This window comes from Leptodactylus fuscus, chromosome 6 (assembly GCF_031893055.1).
Source record: "Leptodactylus fuscus isolate aLepFus1 chromosome 6, aLepFus1.hap2, whole genome shotgun sequence".
NCBI lineage: Eukaryota > Metazoa > Chordata > Amphibia > Anura > Leptodactylidae > Leptodactylus > Leptodactylus fuscus.
Window position 1 is genome coordinate 126,562,548 of NC_134270.1, and position 17,695 is coordinate 126,580,242.

General features: G+C 42.7%; 1 protein-coding gene across 1 annotated transcript in view; it reads left to right on the plus strand.

Annotated features, from left to right (window-relative positions):
* STAC2 (SH3 and cysteine rich domain 2) overlaps window positions 1-17,695 on the plus strand; it is a 49,739-nt gene that overhangs the window by 14,171 nt on the left and 17,873 nt on the right. Inside the window, exons 2-8 of the mRNA XM_075278347.1 lie at window positions 8,038-8,344; window positions 11,999-12,096; window positions 12,282-12,363; window positions 16,255-16,370; window positions 16,525-16,597; window positions 17,012-17,058; window positions 17,140-17,243. Coding sequence (XP_075134448.1) covers window positions 8,038-8,344; window positions 11,999-12,096; window positions 12,282-12,363; window positions 16,255-16,370; window positions 16,525-16,597; window positions 17,012-17,058; window positions 17,140-17,243 — 827 coding nt within the window. The remainder of the gene's footprint in view (window positions 1-8,037; window positions 8,345-11,998; window positions 12,097-12,281; window positions 12,364-16,254; window positions 16,371-16,524; window positions 16,598-17,011; window positions 17,059-17,139; window positions 17,244-17,695) is intronic.

The window sequence follows — 17,695 nt, forward strand, 5'->3', positions numbered from 1 at the left end:
CAATATTGAGTCAGGACTGAGCAATGCTCTGCAGGGTGATGTCACAGTAATTGCACATTGCACATGAAGACCACTGCAAACATGCTAATTAGCACACACTGTGACATGTAATTACACAGGCAGAGCCCACGCTCTGTCATACCCGCAAGCCCCCTATAGAGATGGAAGGTAGTAAGGCACTCCGAAGGGGAAATGTATGTACTTGTTCAGACTGCGCCCTTCACCCACTCTGTGCCACAAATTAATATTTAGTTACATCTGTATTGCAGATTTTGCAGTGGATCTGATCCCCCACAGTGTAAGGGCTTAGTGAATCACACGTGTGTGCTGGCCGTATTCTCCATGAACTGCACACAGATCCATGGGTTGGTATATGTGTTTTCAAATATAGAAAATACTAGCTTCTGCCTGCGACTTTGTCTGTGTGTTGTTGGCGTCGATGATCCACCTATATTCAGCAAATTGCTACCGTCGATGGTTCGCCTTCTCTGGCGTTTCAGCAGCTCTCAAGCTGGCTTGCCGCTGAACTCAATCCTCGCACCGTGCCTGTGATTGTTCCGGCATCTCAGCAGCACACTGGGACGCCATATAATGATAGTGTTTTTGGCATCAATGATCTGCCTGCTCCGGCGTTTCGGCAGCTCTAAGAGCTGCTTGACGCCTAGTTTGCTCAGTCCCCCTCAGCTCTGCTTGAGGAAAACTCTGTGACTTCAGGCTACCTTTATAGCTCTCGGTTTTTTAGAATTTTGCAACAAATTAGATTTTCTTTTTCCCAGCATGTTTATAATTGGGAAACTGCCAATTTAGATTAAAGAGGTTTTCCTATTTCAGTGTCTCAGCACGCTGCATAAAGGACACAGAAAACTTATGCAGATGCTTGTACACAATGGACTCATTGTTATCTGTGTGTTTACATAGAGGGATAACAGACCTGGCTTTATCAGCAAAGTGCAATTAGCTGATTGTCCTGCAGGCGAGAGCAGTTTAATATAGTATGTGAACATAAATTCATAACAGTCGTGAAACCATGTCATTTACCGAGATAAAAAGTAGCCTATGTGTTAATCCAGGTTACCAACTATCTATTTCCCCACTGTGGGACTATTAAAGGATTATCTTATCTTATGTGCCAAATTTCATCCAAATCCATTCAGCCGTTTTTGTGTGATTGAGTAACAAAAGCACAAAACATCCAAACTTTCACATTTTGATCTTATAATAACAGGTGAGAAACACTGAAATAGATCCTAACCTCAGACCTTTGCGTATGTAAAACCGTCCTTGTTTTTCCATCTGCAAAATGGCCACAGATGTGTGAATAGGGCCTATGAATTCTGCAACTTATATCCTCATCCTCACTAATATTTTACGCTTTAGGCCCGTGGAGTGTTTTATCCCCCCAGAAACAGCGCTACCTTTCAAGTTAACACTGAAATACCAAACAAAACCCAAGAGTGAATAATTCACTGAGGGAGTAACTATAAAACATAACTTTTAATCAATTTACTTAAAAGGATTTTAAAATATTAGTCCTACACAAACAAGTATATGGGGACAGGTTAATTTATAGATGAGCCTTGAAATGAGCCGGCTATAGAGTTTGCTATTGTCCCTGTACCACCAATATACCACTACCCCTATGATGGTCAATAAGGGGTTAAGTATTGTGTCACAGCCTTCTGATTATGTTTTGGCTCTGACCGATTTAGCAGGTATGACCAGGGTCTTGGGCAGTGGCGTAACTACCACCATAGCAGCGGTAGCAGCTGCCACAGGGCCCGGGACATTAGGGGCCCGGTGACAGCTGCTACTGCTGCTATCATTATGCTCGGAGGTCTTTTCGGACCCCCGAGTATAATGATCGGGGCCCCCTGTTGGTGGAATACTTTCCACCAACAGGGGCCCCGAAGCTGCTGCAACGGAGACACAGGAGCTGCAGCTCTGGCTCCTGTCAGCGCTGCAGGACGTTCCCCCTCTCTCCCCCCTCCCTTTCTCTGCTGTCCTCTGCCCACCAATGAGAGGAGGAGGCGGGGCTTATCCCTGCCGTCCTGCACAGAAGAGAAGAGGAAGAAGCTGCTCTAGGAAAATGAAACTGAAGATACACAGGTACGTACTGGGGTTACTATACTTATTACTATCAGGCATTTGGGGTGATTACTTGTGTTTTAGTAACTCCATGTGTCTCATAGTAATAGCAGTTAACCCCATCATCTCCCTCACATTAACCCCTGTTTGCCTCACCATAAGAGTTACTGATATGTGAGACATTTGGGGGTAATAGTAATGAAGATACTTTATTATTACCTCCATGTCTCTCACATATCAGTAACTCTTATGTGAGGTACACAAGGCTTAATGTGAGGGACATGATAGGGTTAACTGTTATTAATATGAGCCACATGGAGTTACTAAATTGTAATGCACAGGACCAGATTTTTTTTTATCCACAATTTGTCCTGGTATAGCGGTCAGCGGTGACAGTATTTAGTCCTGTAGGGGCCACTAAGGGACATAATACTGTGTGCAGGGGCCACTAAGGGACATAATACTGTGTGCAGGGGGCCACTATTGGGACATAATACTGTGTGCAGGGGCCACTATTGGGTATAATACTGTGTGCAGGGGCCACTAAGGGACATAATACTGTGTGCAGGGGCCACTAAGGGACATAATACTGTGTGCAGGGGCCACTAAGGGACATAATACTGTGTGCAGGGGCCACTAAGGGACATAATACTGTGTGCAGGGGCCACTAAGGGACATAATACTGTGTGCAGGGGCCACTAAGGGACATAATACTGTGTGCAGGGGACACTATGGGACATAATAGAGCGCGCAGGAATGCGTAGGAGGGACTCGGTCGAGATCTTCGGTGTCGGGGGGGCCCCATGTCAAAAGTTCGCCACGGGGCCCCGCCATTCCTAGTTACGCCACTGGTCTTGGGCATAACAGTTCCCTAGTTAGCTCACCTACAATAAGGCTAAGATCAATGCCGATAACCTGCCTGCACTTCTATCATTCCCCTCAATGCGTTTCTATGTCCTTGTATCAGAACAATTCATCAGGAGGAGTTTTGTAATTTGGTAGATGAAATGCGGTAAAAACCGCAATTCCCCTGTCCATATGGTAGGACAGGGTACTGATGTATGCCTAAGAGTGGTCATGTCTCCGGAAAAAAACAGACAATTTTATTCTAACACTGGACCACACCCTCCAATTCCTTGAGGTTGACTCACACAATGCTTTTGCATGATTTTTAATTGCTGTAATGCTGTAACGAGTTGCACATTTGTACTGTGCAGTAAACCAGAGGTTTTCAATTTCATGCCTGTTACCTTACAGGTAAAATGCATATCAAAGGTTTATCTACATAAAAAAAAAACAAAGAATGTTAAATTTAGAAACTAAATGACATATCCCTATGCATTTAATAAGGGAAGAGAAAATGTAGTAAAAACCTCACTGAAAAATACTGCAGAAAAAGATCTGCTGTGTTTTTAGTTGCATTTCATTATGTGGGGCCTAAGAGCCTTTTCTAGACATATTCGGCGACCTGTGCAGTGCAGGGCCGGCTCCAGGTTTTTATGGGCCCTTGGGCGACAGAGCCTCAGTGGGCCCCCTTGTAAAGGAGGCGGGGGAGTCGAGACACTGTGCGTCGCAGATGAAGCGAGTGACGTCACGCAGGAGTGTGGCGTCACCAACGCCATCCCTCCCAATTTTTAAAGAGTAGAAAGAGGGGCAAATTTAGCTCCACTCACTTTTATGTTGACTCCGCCCATACTCATTCATTTATCATGTGCTCCCACACAGTATAATCCTCCTACAGTCACCCATAAATTATATGCCCCCCCTCCATCTCTCCCCCAGTTTCATATACACCCTTCCTCTGCCCCCAGTTTCATGTCCCCTCCTCCATCTCTGTCCCCAGTTTCATGCCGTTCTCCCCCTTCATCTGCCCACAGTTTCATGTCCCCCGTCTCTGCCCCAGTGTCATGCTGTTCCACCCCCCCATCTTCCCCAGTGTCATGCCGTTCCCCTTCTCCCATTCATTTGCCCCCCAGTTTCATGGGCCCCCTTCATTATGTTCCACCTTAATATTTAATACAAAACAAACACACTCACCTTCCATCGCTCCCCCGACGCTCCTCTCTCCGCTCTCTCACTCCACTCACATAGTTGTAGGCGCGATGACGTCATCACATCGCGCCTACACACGTAAGCCGGGCCACAGCGTTAAAGCAGGAACTGAGCTCACAGCTCCTGCTTTAATCGCTTATGTATTCAGGTCATCGGCGTCCGTCGGACGCCAATGAGCTGAAATTGGGACAGGCAAGTGCTGGGGCGGGCAAGTGCCTGGGGGCCCCCAGAGGCTCTGTGGGCCCCGGCACTTGCCCGACTATGCCGTGCGCTGACGCCAGCCCTGGAAGCTGTGACCGTCACCTATTGTGTTGAGTGTTCTCCTGTCATATCTACACAACGTTCCAAATTATTATGCAAATTATATTTTTCTCTGATTTTCATAATGGTTGATGCAAATAACAGTCAGAATAACATACAAATCTTCAACCGTTAGATTATAAATCAAATTTTATAGGACAAACCTCCCAATAACATTTTATTTTTTACACAAATTAAAAATCAAACTTTGCTGTTCCAAATTATTATGCACAACAGAGTTTCTAAGCATTTTATGGGTTGTAAAGAACTGAAAATGGTATTTGTTGAATTTGCAACATTAAGAGGTCACATTTACTGAAATGAAAAGCTATTTCAATCAAAATAGACCAAGTTACATGATGGATGTGAACTGTCTCCTACCCTCATAGATATTTTGCTTGAGGATACTCCATAGGGTTGAGATCAGGCCACACCATGAGTTTCTCTCCTTTTATGTTCATAATAGCCAATGACTCCGAGGTATTCTTTACTGCATGAGATGGTGTTATGTATGAAGATGATTTTGCAACGGGAGACATGGTTCTTTTTGTTCCATGGAAGTGAGTGGTCAGTCAGAAACTCTATATACTTTTCAGAGGCAATCATCAGGCCTTCAGGGAACGTAAAGGGATCTACCAGCTCTCTCCCCATGAATCTGTCCCAAAACATGACTCTACCAGCAACTGCTTGCCGATGTCGTTGGTGGCCATCCACCAACCATCCACTACTCCGTCCAACAGGACCATCCAAGGTTGCACAGCAGTCATCAGTAAACAAGACTGTTTTCAATATTAGTCTTCATGTATGTCTGGCCCCACTGCAACCATTTATTCTTGTGAGCACTGAGGGGTGGCCGAATAGTAGGTTTATGCAAGCCTCTGGAGGATTTGAGGTTCGTGGGACTCCAGAGGCACCAGCAGTCAAATACCTGTTTGCTGCTTTGTAATGGTAATTTTAGCAGTTGTTCTCTTAATCTGATGAATTTCTTTGGCAGAAACCTTCCTGATTATACCTTTATCTGCATGAACCCATCTGTGCACTGAATCAGCCACAAATCTCTTCACAGTACATTGATCATGGTTAAGTTTTCATTAAATATCTAATGCTTTCATACCTTGTCCAAGGCATTGCACTATTTGGGAGCCTTGACACGGAGTTTACGCTTTGCTCACTCAGACACGTGAACACGTGTCAAAGTGACCGCTGTAAAACACAATCCCATAGACTTCTTATGCGCACTACACATTGAAATCAATGGGTTTAAAAGCCTCCCATTGAATTCAATGTGTAGCGCACGTAAGACCGGCACACATTGAGGTCTATGAGATTGTGTTTTACAGCGGTCACTTTGACATGTGTTTATGTGTCTCAATGAGCAGAGCATAAAATCCGTGTGAAGGCTCCCTTTGATGCTTTTCGGGAGCAGAGAGATCCTGTTTTTCCCATATTGCTTGAAACCTGTGGACTGCTTAATAATGTGGAACATTATCACCTGGTAAACTAATTATCACAGGTATTTGAGATTGACATCAGTGATCCAGAGAGCCCTGAGACACAAGACAAGCCATGAGTTTAATGGAAAAACAAAAAACTAAATCTTTATGACAATTAAATCCAATTTGCATAATAATTTGGAATGCAGCATCCATTTGTCTTTATATATTTATTTATACACCGGTACATATAATTTTAATTGTATTCCTGCCAGTGATGAAATAAGATGATTACTGAAAAAAGATCTCCAGAAAAAAGGAAGTATCAAACTACAATTAGGTTTAGTGGTAAATGTGAAAAGTGTATCCATGTACAATTTTTTTTTCATAACTGATACATTGAAAGTTTAATATTTCATTCAATATTTAATATTAACCATTAAAAATTCTGTTAAAATATGGTTAACATAAAATCTTGATTTGAGCAATAGGTTATTACACATTCCTTTAAATCTCCTTCTCTGTATCCATCGCCCTCCCTGTGTCTGCACAGTAGCACGATCAGCTTTCTATCCTAAGATAAATGACCACTCAGCCTGAGGTCACACTTGGCATAGACCCAGTATCCGCAGAGCCAAACCATTGAAGGTGGGGGTGGAGAATGGGCTTGATAAGGGGCTATTCTTTTTAACAATGACTCCTGTTTAAGAAATGGAAGAGCTGTGATATAGGCAGACAGAAAGCCCCCCCTTCCTTATCAGCAGACATGTCAGATCCATGAAGCTTCTTAATGAGCGAGCACTTGAGCCCCTAATTCTGTCTACTTTCTTGTCTCATGATATTAAACCTCTGTCGTAAAACACACTATGCCCTATTGCTTGCTGCAAATAAAAACACGAATGCCCCCAGACTGTATCAGAACAAAGGATTTTTTGTCACGTGAGTGATGTCGATGGATGTGTTTACCGTATGTGCTGGGACCTTTCCTGTTATGGTAAACTGAATGTAAAAAATTTGTATGAAAGACTCGCGCTACTTCTTTTGAAGCTGTTTTTGAGACTTTTTTGAGCTCCAAAAGCAAATTGCTGAAAAATGTCTGACAATGATCAATTGACTTCGGTGAGAGCTGGCTAGCTTCTTTTCAGCACTGTTTTTTTTTCAGATAGCTGAAAAAAGAAGCATCTTGCTCTATCTTCAGGCAGAAAAACTCTTCAATCCCAGTGAATTCAATGGAAGGCAAAAAAACAACTAAAAAAACCTCACTTTCTGTAAGAAGATTCATAAAACTAGTTGAATTTGAAAAATAAAACCTGAGCTGAAAACAGCTGATTTTGAAGCAGTTTTTTAAGCCTGACAAAAGAAGCAGTGTGAACCCACCCCAGATATTATCCCCTTCCCGCTCAACACTGTATTATAATGTGTCCGTTATCTCTCTATGTAAACACATAGATAACACTTAGTCCTTCTGTACAAGAATCTGCAGATTATCTGACCTGCAGAAGTGTGGTTTGTCCCGTTCAGCAGGAGGGAAGGAGAGGTAGAGAAATACAGGAACTGAGAGGCAGACACTGCATATAGCCTGGCTGATACACTGAGATGGGAGAACCCCAATAATTACATATATACAGTATATATGGTCAGAAGAGAGGTAGCAGTCAAATCTGGGCCCTGGTGCCTGGCAGGTTCCAAAGGCTCCCTTATCACATAAAAAAGACACCGGTGTAATAAATGGTACATGGTCGGTGAAGACCCTGTTACAGATTTGTCTCAGGGCTAATAAGCTGCCATCCACCACTTGAGTCTTGCTTTCTAGTCTAATCTAATTTTCAGTATCTACTAAAAATAATTCTATTCCATCCTGTTTTCTGTTCTTCATTCCTCTTGTTGCCTGATGTGCGTTGTTCCTGACACTGTGTATGCTCTTGGCACTGGTCATGCTCCCCTTACCCACTGTGTACCCTGTCACCAGTCTGCGGGGCCTGTCACATTTCATCTAAACATTATTTTGTCCTGAATGCTCTTTGACCCAGCTGAGAGGCAAATAAGCCAATGTCACATTGTCTCACGACACCAGACTTGAGTATTCATGAGGGAAATTGTATTTGCTTTTGCTAATGATGCTCCATTGTGTTGCCAATCTCATAATAATTCTTAATTTCCTTCTCAGCTCCAGAGATTTCGCCGTTCAATCTCCTTAAAGACTATCCTTCGAAGCAAGAGCGTTGAGAACTTCTTTCAGAAGCCTAATAATAGTGAAATGAAGATTCCTTCAGATGTTCTTCTCAGTCCACCTGTGCCACCACCTCCTCCTTCTCCCCCACCTGTCCCAAATGAGCCTCCACCGCAGACTGAGCAATCCCCTCACCAACATCACAAGCCCCTATCCCTTCTGCAGCCAGTACGTACACACAGCTTTCTCGACCATGTCTTTAAGAAGCAATGTCCCTGTCATCTGTGCCACCAGATCATTGTAGGTGAGATTTTTTTTTTTTAATATCTATTTGCCCATGCATCATTAACCCCCAAATCTTATTCCATTCCTGAACATAATCTGATGGTTCACCTATATACATTATGGCCCACATTGCCAAAGAGAGGGTTATGGAACTCACTGCTTCAGAATGTGATGATGGTGGATTCATTGTGTAAGTTCAAGGCCTGGATGCAGGTCGGACTGACTCACCAGGGAACCGGTGAATCCCCTAGTGGGCCCCGTGCCTTTAGTAGGTCTTACTGGCCCCCACTTTTATAATAGACAATGGAGGTTTGGTAATGGGTGGTGTAATGATCGTGGTTGCAGGGGGTGACTGCGAATATAGTGGTACGAGGCCCGCTGAAGATGTTGGGACCCTGCAACGCCATGATAGTGATCAGGAAATCTTGGTTCTCCAACCGCTATACATATTGTTAGTGGAAAGGGGCCTGTCATTATGTGATGTCTGTACATGCTGGGCCCATTTCCAATAGTAGCCAGCCCAGGGGAGGTGATTAAATATAACAAATACTTATACTCACCACTCCTGGAACTCCGATGGCTCCCAGCATCTTTTTCATGGCTCTTCAAGCCTGGGACTCAGGTCATAATGGGCCATTGTGGAGCATAGTATACTGTGTGGGGGCCACTGTGCAGCATATTGTACTGTGCGTGGGCCACTGTGCTGCATATTATACTGTGGGGGCCACTGTGGAGCATATTATACTGTGTGGGGGCCACTGTGATGAATAGTATACTGTGTGGGGGACACTGTGCAACATATTATACTGTTTGGGGGCCACTGTGGAGTATATTACACTGTATGATGCCTCTTCATTATTTACATTACACCCCATTTATTTTATAACAGACATGTGATATTATCACAGGCTGTAATTACATTACACAGTCCCTATAAAAAGATCTGTGCAATGTAAATAACAAATGGGTGAGGGTGCTCGCAAAAGCACCACAGTCCTCTCATACAGTTGATCAACAGGTGTTAGATGCCCACTGATCTCTTAGTTCTCTTAGGACCCTGCAGATCAGGTGTTTACCAAAACACCCAGATTCCAGTATTGTTTCTATGCTGGGTGCTGCTCACTCACCATGTTCTTGATAACCACAGTTTTGGGTGCTATAGTTGTATGGTCCATGTTAGTGTTAACAATTCCAGGAGTCATGCTGCTCGCTTGCCATACAGAGTGTAGAAGTGGATTTAGGTAGTGCAGTGGTCCACATCGTATGGCAGGTGAGCAGTATAGCATTGTTATTACATATGTAGCTGTCCTGTGCCAGTACAGCTGGTCCTCGTGGCGGGCCCCTAAAAACAATTCCACTTTTGGGCACCAGACATTGCAGTCAAACACTGCCTGGATGCCAATCTTGAACAGAAAAATATTAAGGGTTATGGGTTTTAGATTTTGGTAAGTACAAGTTAATCCAGAGTTTTATACTGATTGCCAGATTGGAATAGGGAAGGAATTTTTTGTCTTCCTCTGGATCAACACTGTAGAGTTACGGGTTGGACTTGATGTATCTATATGTTCTTTCAGCCTCATCTACTATATTTCCGTCAGCAGGGAATGATTGTAATGAGAACTTAGGCTTAGAGTTCTCCTACCTACACTATGATCAGTCATAATTTTACAGGAGCTTCACATTGTCAGAAAATAGATGAAACATTAAACATACAGTTGTGAAAATCAGTAGTAACTGTTTATAACAAAAGACACAACAACCATTCTGTACATTGTGACGATAAAAACAAGTCACATTTGAGAAGCCTGAGAAGCATGTACTTTAAGAATCACCATCTCCTTGACTGCACGACAACACTTCACCACCACTTGTCTTCAAGGAAGATATTCAGACTTCTTGGAAAGGAATGTAACCTACAAAAAAATAAATAAATAGAATGCTATTGAAGGACATGTATGATGTGTACCAGATGCCGTAGATGTACAAGTGTCCGGAGCCAAATTCAAGAGTACTAAAAGTTCCTGAGGTTATTTATGTCTTATCACTTAATCATCCCATTGTTGCCCTTAGTTGTGATTTCCCATGCCTCCGGTATGAGTGCATAGCAGATAGCAGACTATAGGCGCTATATTCAGCATCCTAAATATGGACGTTTCCTTGAGGCCTCACATTATACTGCTCTGCATTCATATTCTGGATTGACAATTCTACCTGCTTCAGAGCTGAAATCTCCCAGCATTCCTTGCAGGTTTAACTGATTTATGTGATGTGCAGTCTTTATATCAGGCACTGTACATAGAGCTAAATCTCTCTTCTTCCATCAAAGGAGCAATAGCCAGTATATATCCATATGTAAACTGTAACATGGAGATCAAAGGTGATACATAACATATGCTAGTATTTGGAATCCAAAACCAATGTCACACAGGATCACAGGTGGTCAATGTTATTAATACCCCCCTACTAATGTGCAAATGGAACTAGTGGGCGACAGTCGGACATCTCCTACGCCTTCTTGTTAAGGTGAAAACATTCAAATCAGATCCGTCAGACTAAATTTTTCCACCAAGCAAATTTTCAACTCCCAATACATATTCTATACAATTGTCAGTGGACCCCACTGAAAACACTGGGATTTGCCATATGTCATCTGCTTATGGGGGCAGCCTCTGTGACTATCCTTATCCTTTATAGAAGTATACTGTTAGACTATACATGTGTGAAATTTAGCCGATTACTCCAAATGGCACATCTGACATGTTGGTGATGAGCTGTCAGAGGGGTTAGACTGTACGTTTCAGATGTTACTAGGAAGTGAGAAATTCCAGAGGCAAGAAAGGTCAGGACAGAAGGAGCAAACAAAAAAATAATAGTATTGGTCTAGGTCATGATTACTGAGGTGGCAATGGCAGTCATGAATAATTGGAGATGTGTCTGACCTGCAGAGGTACTCCCAGGTATGGGGGCAGTGACGGGATCTGTCTGGAGCCTCCACACTCATGTCATGCTGCCATAATTGAAGACAGCTCCCGAAGTTTTCCAATTTACAAGATTCTCTTACAACAAAGCCCTAGTAGCAACTTGTGAAATGTTTCATATTGAACAGCCCTTGAACAAGACATTCTGTTCTGAGATCTGAAGCCGCAGAAGTAGAGAGGTTTCACAGCAAATCTACCAAAGTGGATTTCATGGCTCTTGTGTGACTCAAGTTGCTTTGCTCAGATATTGAGACATGGAGGATTTCTTTCTTTCTACGCCTGAAATGCTCGGGAGGGACATATATTTTGGATTATGAGGATTAGAAAGGGCATATACAGGCCTAAAATAAGTCATGTCGTGACACAATACAGATTAGGTAATACAATTGTTTTGGAGAAATAAATGGACTCCATTTCTTTTTTTGGATCATTTGTAGGTCCAGCACCAAATGTATATAGTCCCAGTGTGTTCCGATCAGAGTACAGATTTGTCTATTTTCATGATTTGATATCCCAGTTAGCAGCGGATTTGGCTAACACTCTAATGAAAATTGGCATCCACATGCTTTTGACTTGTGGTCTATTACAATTTTAGCCATCTGTTATATAGAGGCGTTTGGCTTCTAGTCTATTTATAATTATTATTGCTGTTATTAAAATGGTTTTGACGTTTAGTTAATCTCCACCATATATAGGTAACTCCAAACAGGGACTTCGCTGTAAGACGTGTAAGATCGGGGTCCACCTGTGGTGCTCAGAGGAAGTGTCACACCAACCGTGTCTAGGGAAGACGGTAAGTTGCTAGAATCTATTAATCCTCTTTCTCAAATCCTAGTGGCTCCGTATGCATATCATATACAGTATATAGTTCTTTGTATACATCACAGGTATCTGCTCACCTATAGTAAAGCTATCAATCCTTTATAAAGTATGTTCGTCTTCATCTTCCTGAACTTACATTATTTTTTGTTATTACAGTCTACATCTTTTCGACGGAACTTCAGTTCTCCTCTCCTAATCCATGAGCCTCTTTCCAGCCCCAAGGAGTCCCCAGTACCTGGTAATCCATAATAATATCTTTGCATTACTGTGCATATACATAAAAGCTTCACCAATGTAAACTGGGCCATAATACACTGCCTGGCCAAAAAAAAAAGTCACCAGTGTTAATATTTAGTTGGGCCACCATGAGCACGAATAACAGCACACATCCGTCTCGGCATGGAATCTATAATGTTCTGCAGTGTACTGTAGACTCAGGGATTTTGATCCAATTCTCGAGTATCAGGGAGCCCAGGTTATGCAGATTCGTTGGGGTGGTGAGTGAACGCAAACGGGATCAAGTGTTTCGTATGCTTCTCGTCGCACCCGGACACGACCATCACTCTGGAACAATGTGAAACGTGATTCATCTGACCACATGACCTTTCTCCACTGCTCTAGGGTCCAATCCTTGTGGTCTCTTGCAAATGACAGGCGCCGACGTCTGTTGGTCTCTGTCACCAATGGCTTTCGTGTGGCGACACCACTGTTGAGACCCATTCCTTTGAGTTCTCGTCGCATTGTTCGCTCCGAAATGTGTCGCTCCGTCGAGTTGAACATTTGTGTGAGCTCAAAGATGGTTTTCCGGCGGTTATTCTTCACCAGTCGCTTTAGGGACTTACGACCTCGAGTTTTGAGTATAGTCTTATGCCCATACTTTTCACGGTTGGAGGGGGGTTCTCCACCATCTTGCCATGCTCGTATGATACGCTGAACAGTTCTCTGTCTGATACCAGTTACTTCGGCTATTTCCTTGGTCGTTTTGTTGGCCTGATGCAATCCAATGACTTGCCCCTTCTGGAAGGCACTAACATCTCTTCCTCTGGTAGCTTTTCCATTGGTAGACATTGCTTCACACCTTTAATTATGATCTGCACTTGACAGGCTACAGCTCAATTATATATATTCAAGAATATATGCAAATTGCTGTCATGAACAGTTCATAATTATATCAGGGGTGGAACGGTACCTTGTTGCACAACGCAACTTTTTTTTGGTCAGGCAGTGTATTTGAGGTTGGCATGTTAAATGGCATGTGGAAAGTGACTGGACATTTTGACTATAGAGTGCTGGTGAAATTGTGCTTGCTGAAGCAGAAAATTGTTGCCTGCCTATGAAAGGTTACTTTGGTTGAAAGTTCCAGACAAATTGTAGAAAGTGCCAGAGGCTTTTTTTTATCTAGTGATGGATGCTGAGGGAGCGATTGTGGAGGTCATTGAACATGTGTTTCTATATTCGGGGCTTTTTATGCCACCATTTGTTGTATTTTTAACTGCAAACTTTAAATGATATTTTCTAAGGGAGACGCATGTCTGGCATTTATAGAATTTTTATGTGTCTAGTCAAGTCAAGAGTTGTTTCAACACCCTTAAGTGCCATAAAGAAGTATCCAGGTTCTCCAGACAACCCAGATGAACATCAGCTATGTAATACGTTTCCCAAATGCAATTGTAGGGAGATGGCTGCCAAACATCTCTCTATTTTATTGCCTCAGTTCAGGGTTAATGTACCTTATGGACAGGTTTTTCACGACTTTTTGTATTTCCTCCTTTCCTACAGCTGTAGCCTTTAAAGGGAGACATGAATGTACTCACAGCACCTTGTAGGGCTTCTGAAATGGTTTCCAAATATGTCTGTGTTATATTTGTCTGCTGCCCCGTTCCAGAGGATTTTATTGTTTTAGAATTATGCTAATAATGAAAAGGACTTTGGGTGCAATTACTTTGCAGTGTGGGCTTCTATATGCACACCCCTAAAGCCCTTCTCATGGGGTTCGGCAAGTGTGGTACTGAATTTAGTGTGCATGCCGCACTGCACTCGGGTTTCATAGCGTGGCACCACTGTTCAGGTTTCTAGGTGGAGGAAGACGTTGGCGGGCATGCACTTACCGAATCCCATGAAAATAATTTTAGGGGCATTCACTCTATAGCCAATACCAAAGCCCACACTGCAAAGTAATTGCCCCTAAATTCCTTTTCAACTCATTAACATAAACAACAAAATCCTCAGAAACGGAGCAGTAGACAAAAATAACACATGACATGGTACCATATAATCCTTCCTTCCATTGACATAAGTCCACCCACCTTAGTAATAAAGACTCCAGACAAGTGGGTGCATAAATTTGGCCACAGCAGCATTTTTATTAACATACAAATAACAAATTTTTATTAACAAACAAATAACAAATAATCCAACAAATAACAAATAATCCATGTAACATTCCTGAGCCTTGTAACCTGACAATCCACATTCTGCCTAATATCCACCATTGTGTTTACCTCCAGCCGTACACCCAGCTCAGAGATATCAACTCATCATACCCAGGTGAGAAAGGGAATCCCATTTAAAATATCCCCTGAATTTAGGCCAGTCCAATTCCATTCCTAGAGATGACATAAATTGGGGATTCCAGGGCCCCATGACTCCCCCCCCACCATACAACCAGATCCAACCTTCCAACTCTGAGAACCCCCACCCCCCCGTCAGGCCGCCATGACAATTCCAACAGTCCCGAGACAATTCCTTGTCCCAACGATTCTCCTCCAACTTGATCCTGAAAAGGAAAATAAGAACAAAATGAGGAGACATACAGAAGCAAACATACCTCCACTCACACACAAAAGAGCGGGAGATTCACCTCTCTCGTCTTCCTCATAGTGAGTGCCGTTATTTCCCAGGCTTTTCATTATAAACTGTGCCGCCGCAACCAACCTTGGTGACACATAAATTCATTCAAATCTGGACATTATTTGCTTCAGAAAAAAAGCGAAAATAATGACTGGCCTGTGTGCGAGAAATGGAAATGACTGCTATGGGCTGGTGTAGATTTCAACCAAAATATGCTAAAATGAAGGGGTTTTGCTGCCCCAAATACATTTTTTGTACTGATGGACTATTAGGTGAATATGAGTGAATGCACTCCACGTCCATTAGTCACTGTAACCCAGTGGCTGACCAATGGGCTGATCTGTGCTGGGTCAGATGTCGGACTCCAACAGTCACATACTGATATCCAGTGGATAGGTCATCCATATGAAAAATCAGTATGGGGCCAGACAACCTTTTTAAGAGGTGTGTATTTCTTACAAATATTGGCACAAGTGCGGAATAAAGATGGACTAACAAATGCCAGTCTTTACCTCCTGTGTTCTTAATAGATCTTTATAGTGGTCTGAGTCTTTTTCTGATACAGTACTAAAAATGTAAAGAGAGTCTGTTAGCAGAAAACTCAATATCAGACCAGCGAGGGTGCATTGTATTGGAAACAATGCTGAGCGTCATCATTAGATAGACCTACAGATGCACCATTTCCTCTTGAAAAGCCATTTTTATAAATATGGAAATGAGGTTCAAGTGGTTTTATGATTTGTATCTATGTTTAGCCCCTGGACAATATTCTTAAGCTTGCATTTGTAGTCTATTATTTGGTCTGCAGAATATCTCTATTATGGCACTGAGACCTGACAACTGCCCCACTTTGCTGGGTGCTGACACGGGCCATCAGTCTATCATATCAATTTACTACAAGTGGCTTTGGAGAAACAAAGCTGGAACGTTTTCATTGACATATACAGGAAAGACCAGAACGTGTCTCTTCAATTTCTCTGCCTCTATTGAATACATATGTATGAGAGTACTAAGCTGGTGTTTCTATCAGGAGTGCTTTTATCTGCTCACATAAGAAAATTTTATTGGTCGTATTATTGCTTTTAATAAAAGGATCCATTTACTGAGAGCCTTTGAACACATTACAACCTCTCTCGGATGATGTCATCTGCATTGTCTCCGCACCGACCCATTTGTTATTCTCTTTGTGTATAGATTTCTCACTTCTTAATAAGGCTGTTTTTCTCTTGGTTAGAATCTTGCTCATCAGTTTTCTGTCTCTCCCTCCCTTTCTGAATAGCTGCTCCGAGAGGTAAGGTCGATCCTGTGTACGAGACGTTGCGCTATGGAACCTCTCTAGCACATTTAAATCGTTCGACATGTAGCAGCGTGTCTGAGTCCCCCACCCGCAGCCTGGTAAGTGAACGGTAAAGCACAAGCGAACCTCCCTGGCAGAGATGATTGATGCTTGGAGAAACCGCATTCTAAATAATAACAGGTGTATCTGCAGCCCAGCGCTGATCATAGATTTTGTCATTGTCACTTCACTATATATGGACGTTTCTTGCAGAGTGAAAAGGAAGAGAGAACGGATGATCCAGAAGGCAGCATCCAAAGCAGTGAGGAGAGTCCAAGTCACCCAGGTGCGAAAGGAGACAAAAGCGGGCATGCATTGGGCAACTTCCCAGTTGGTTATATGAAATGTAATCAGAACAATGAGTATTTGCACTCTTAGATTAATTCTGTAATATTTCGAGTGATTTCCACTCTAAACTAATGATCATTCCTATAATGGGTGTAGCAAAGGAGACTAGTGGGTATTTGCCCCAAGTGCTGGATGGCGTAAATGGCACCAGTGAGAAGGCGAAGAAGAGTGCCTAGTAGTCAGACTGTGAGACCACCTAACTATGCCCTCGATCCTATAATGTTTTAATCATCTAGCAATCTTCTAATAAAATTACCCCATGTAGGGCCAGCTATAGACTTCACCTTCACCCACTCCTCATTTTGCTCATAAACTATTCTTACCTCTGTTTTTTTTTTTCCACTCTCCTTAGTGTTCCCGGTAGATGAGCCCACCACTGAAGACGCCCGCAGTGTGACGGTGAGTGATTTGACACATAGGGCTATGCAGGTAATTTTTGAAGTATACAGCTAATACCTGTCTTTGTCTCTGTATACTCAGAGTACAGTGTCATGTGGCAAGACAAGAAAAGAAATCTCTCCTATGTACTGCTATGTGGCTCTATATAAATTCATGCCTCAGGAGATCAATGACTTACCACTGCAGTGAGTAGCACATTGTGTCCATTCTGCATGTGTATCATCACACTCCATTCTGTATTAAATCATATATGTGAATACCAGTATACCATTATTATATTAGCTCCTACCATTTATCGTGCAAATTGACATCTACACTCAGCACTATGACTCACTTTTATTTCTCTGATTGGGGAGGTGCTATGGTCTCAGTAGACCCTCTGCCAGATGAGGAGACACCAGTATTATAACTGGTACAGGGTTGGTGGGCGTCCCTGATAGAGGTTTTACATTGGGGCTCAGGAACTTCAAGATATGCCTATAGCTTTATGTCTTAGGCCCTGTTAGCCCAAGATTCTGTCACTAATTCCACCAGCATTTGCTAAAACAATAGTGATGTATACAATTCTATTCTTCCCATCAAGACAACAGACACCATGACGGAACCCTTATTAAATGCTTTGTAAGTCAGTGGGCAT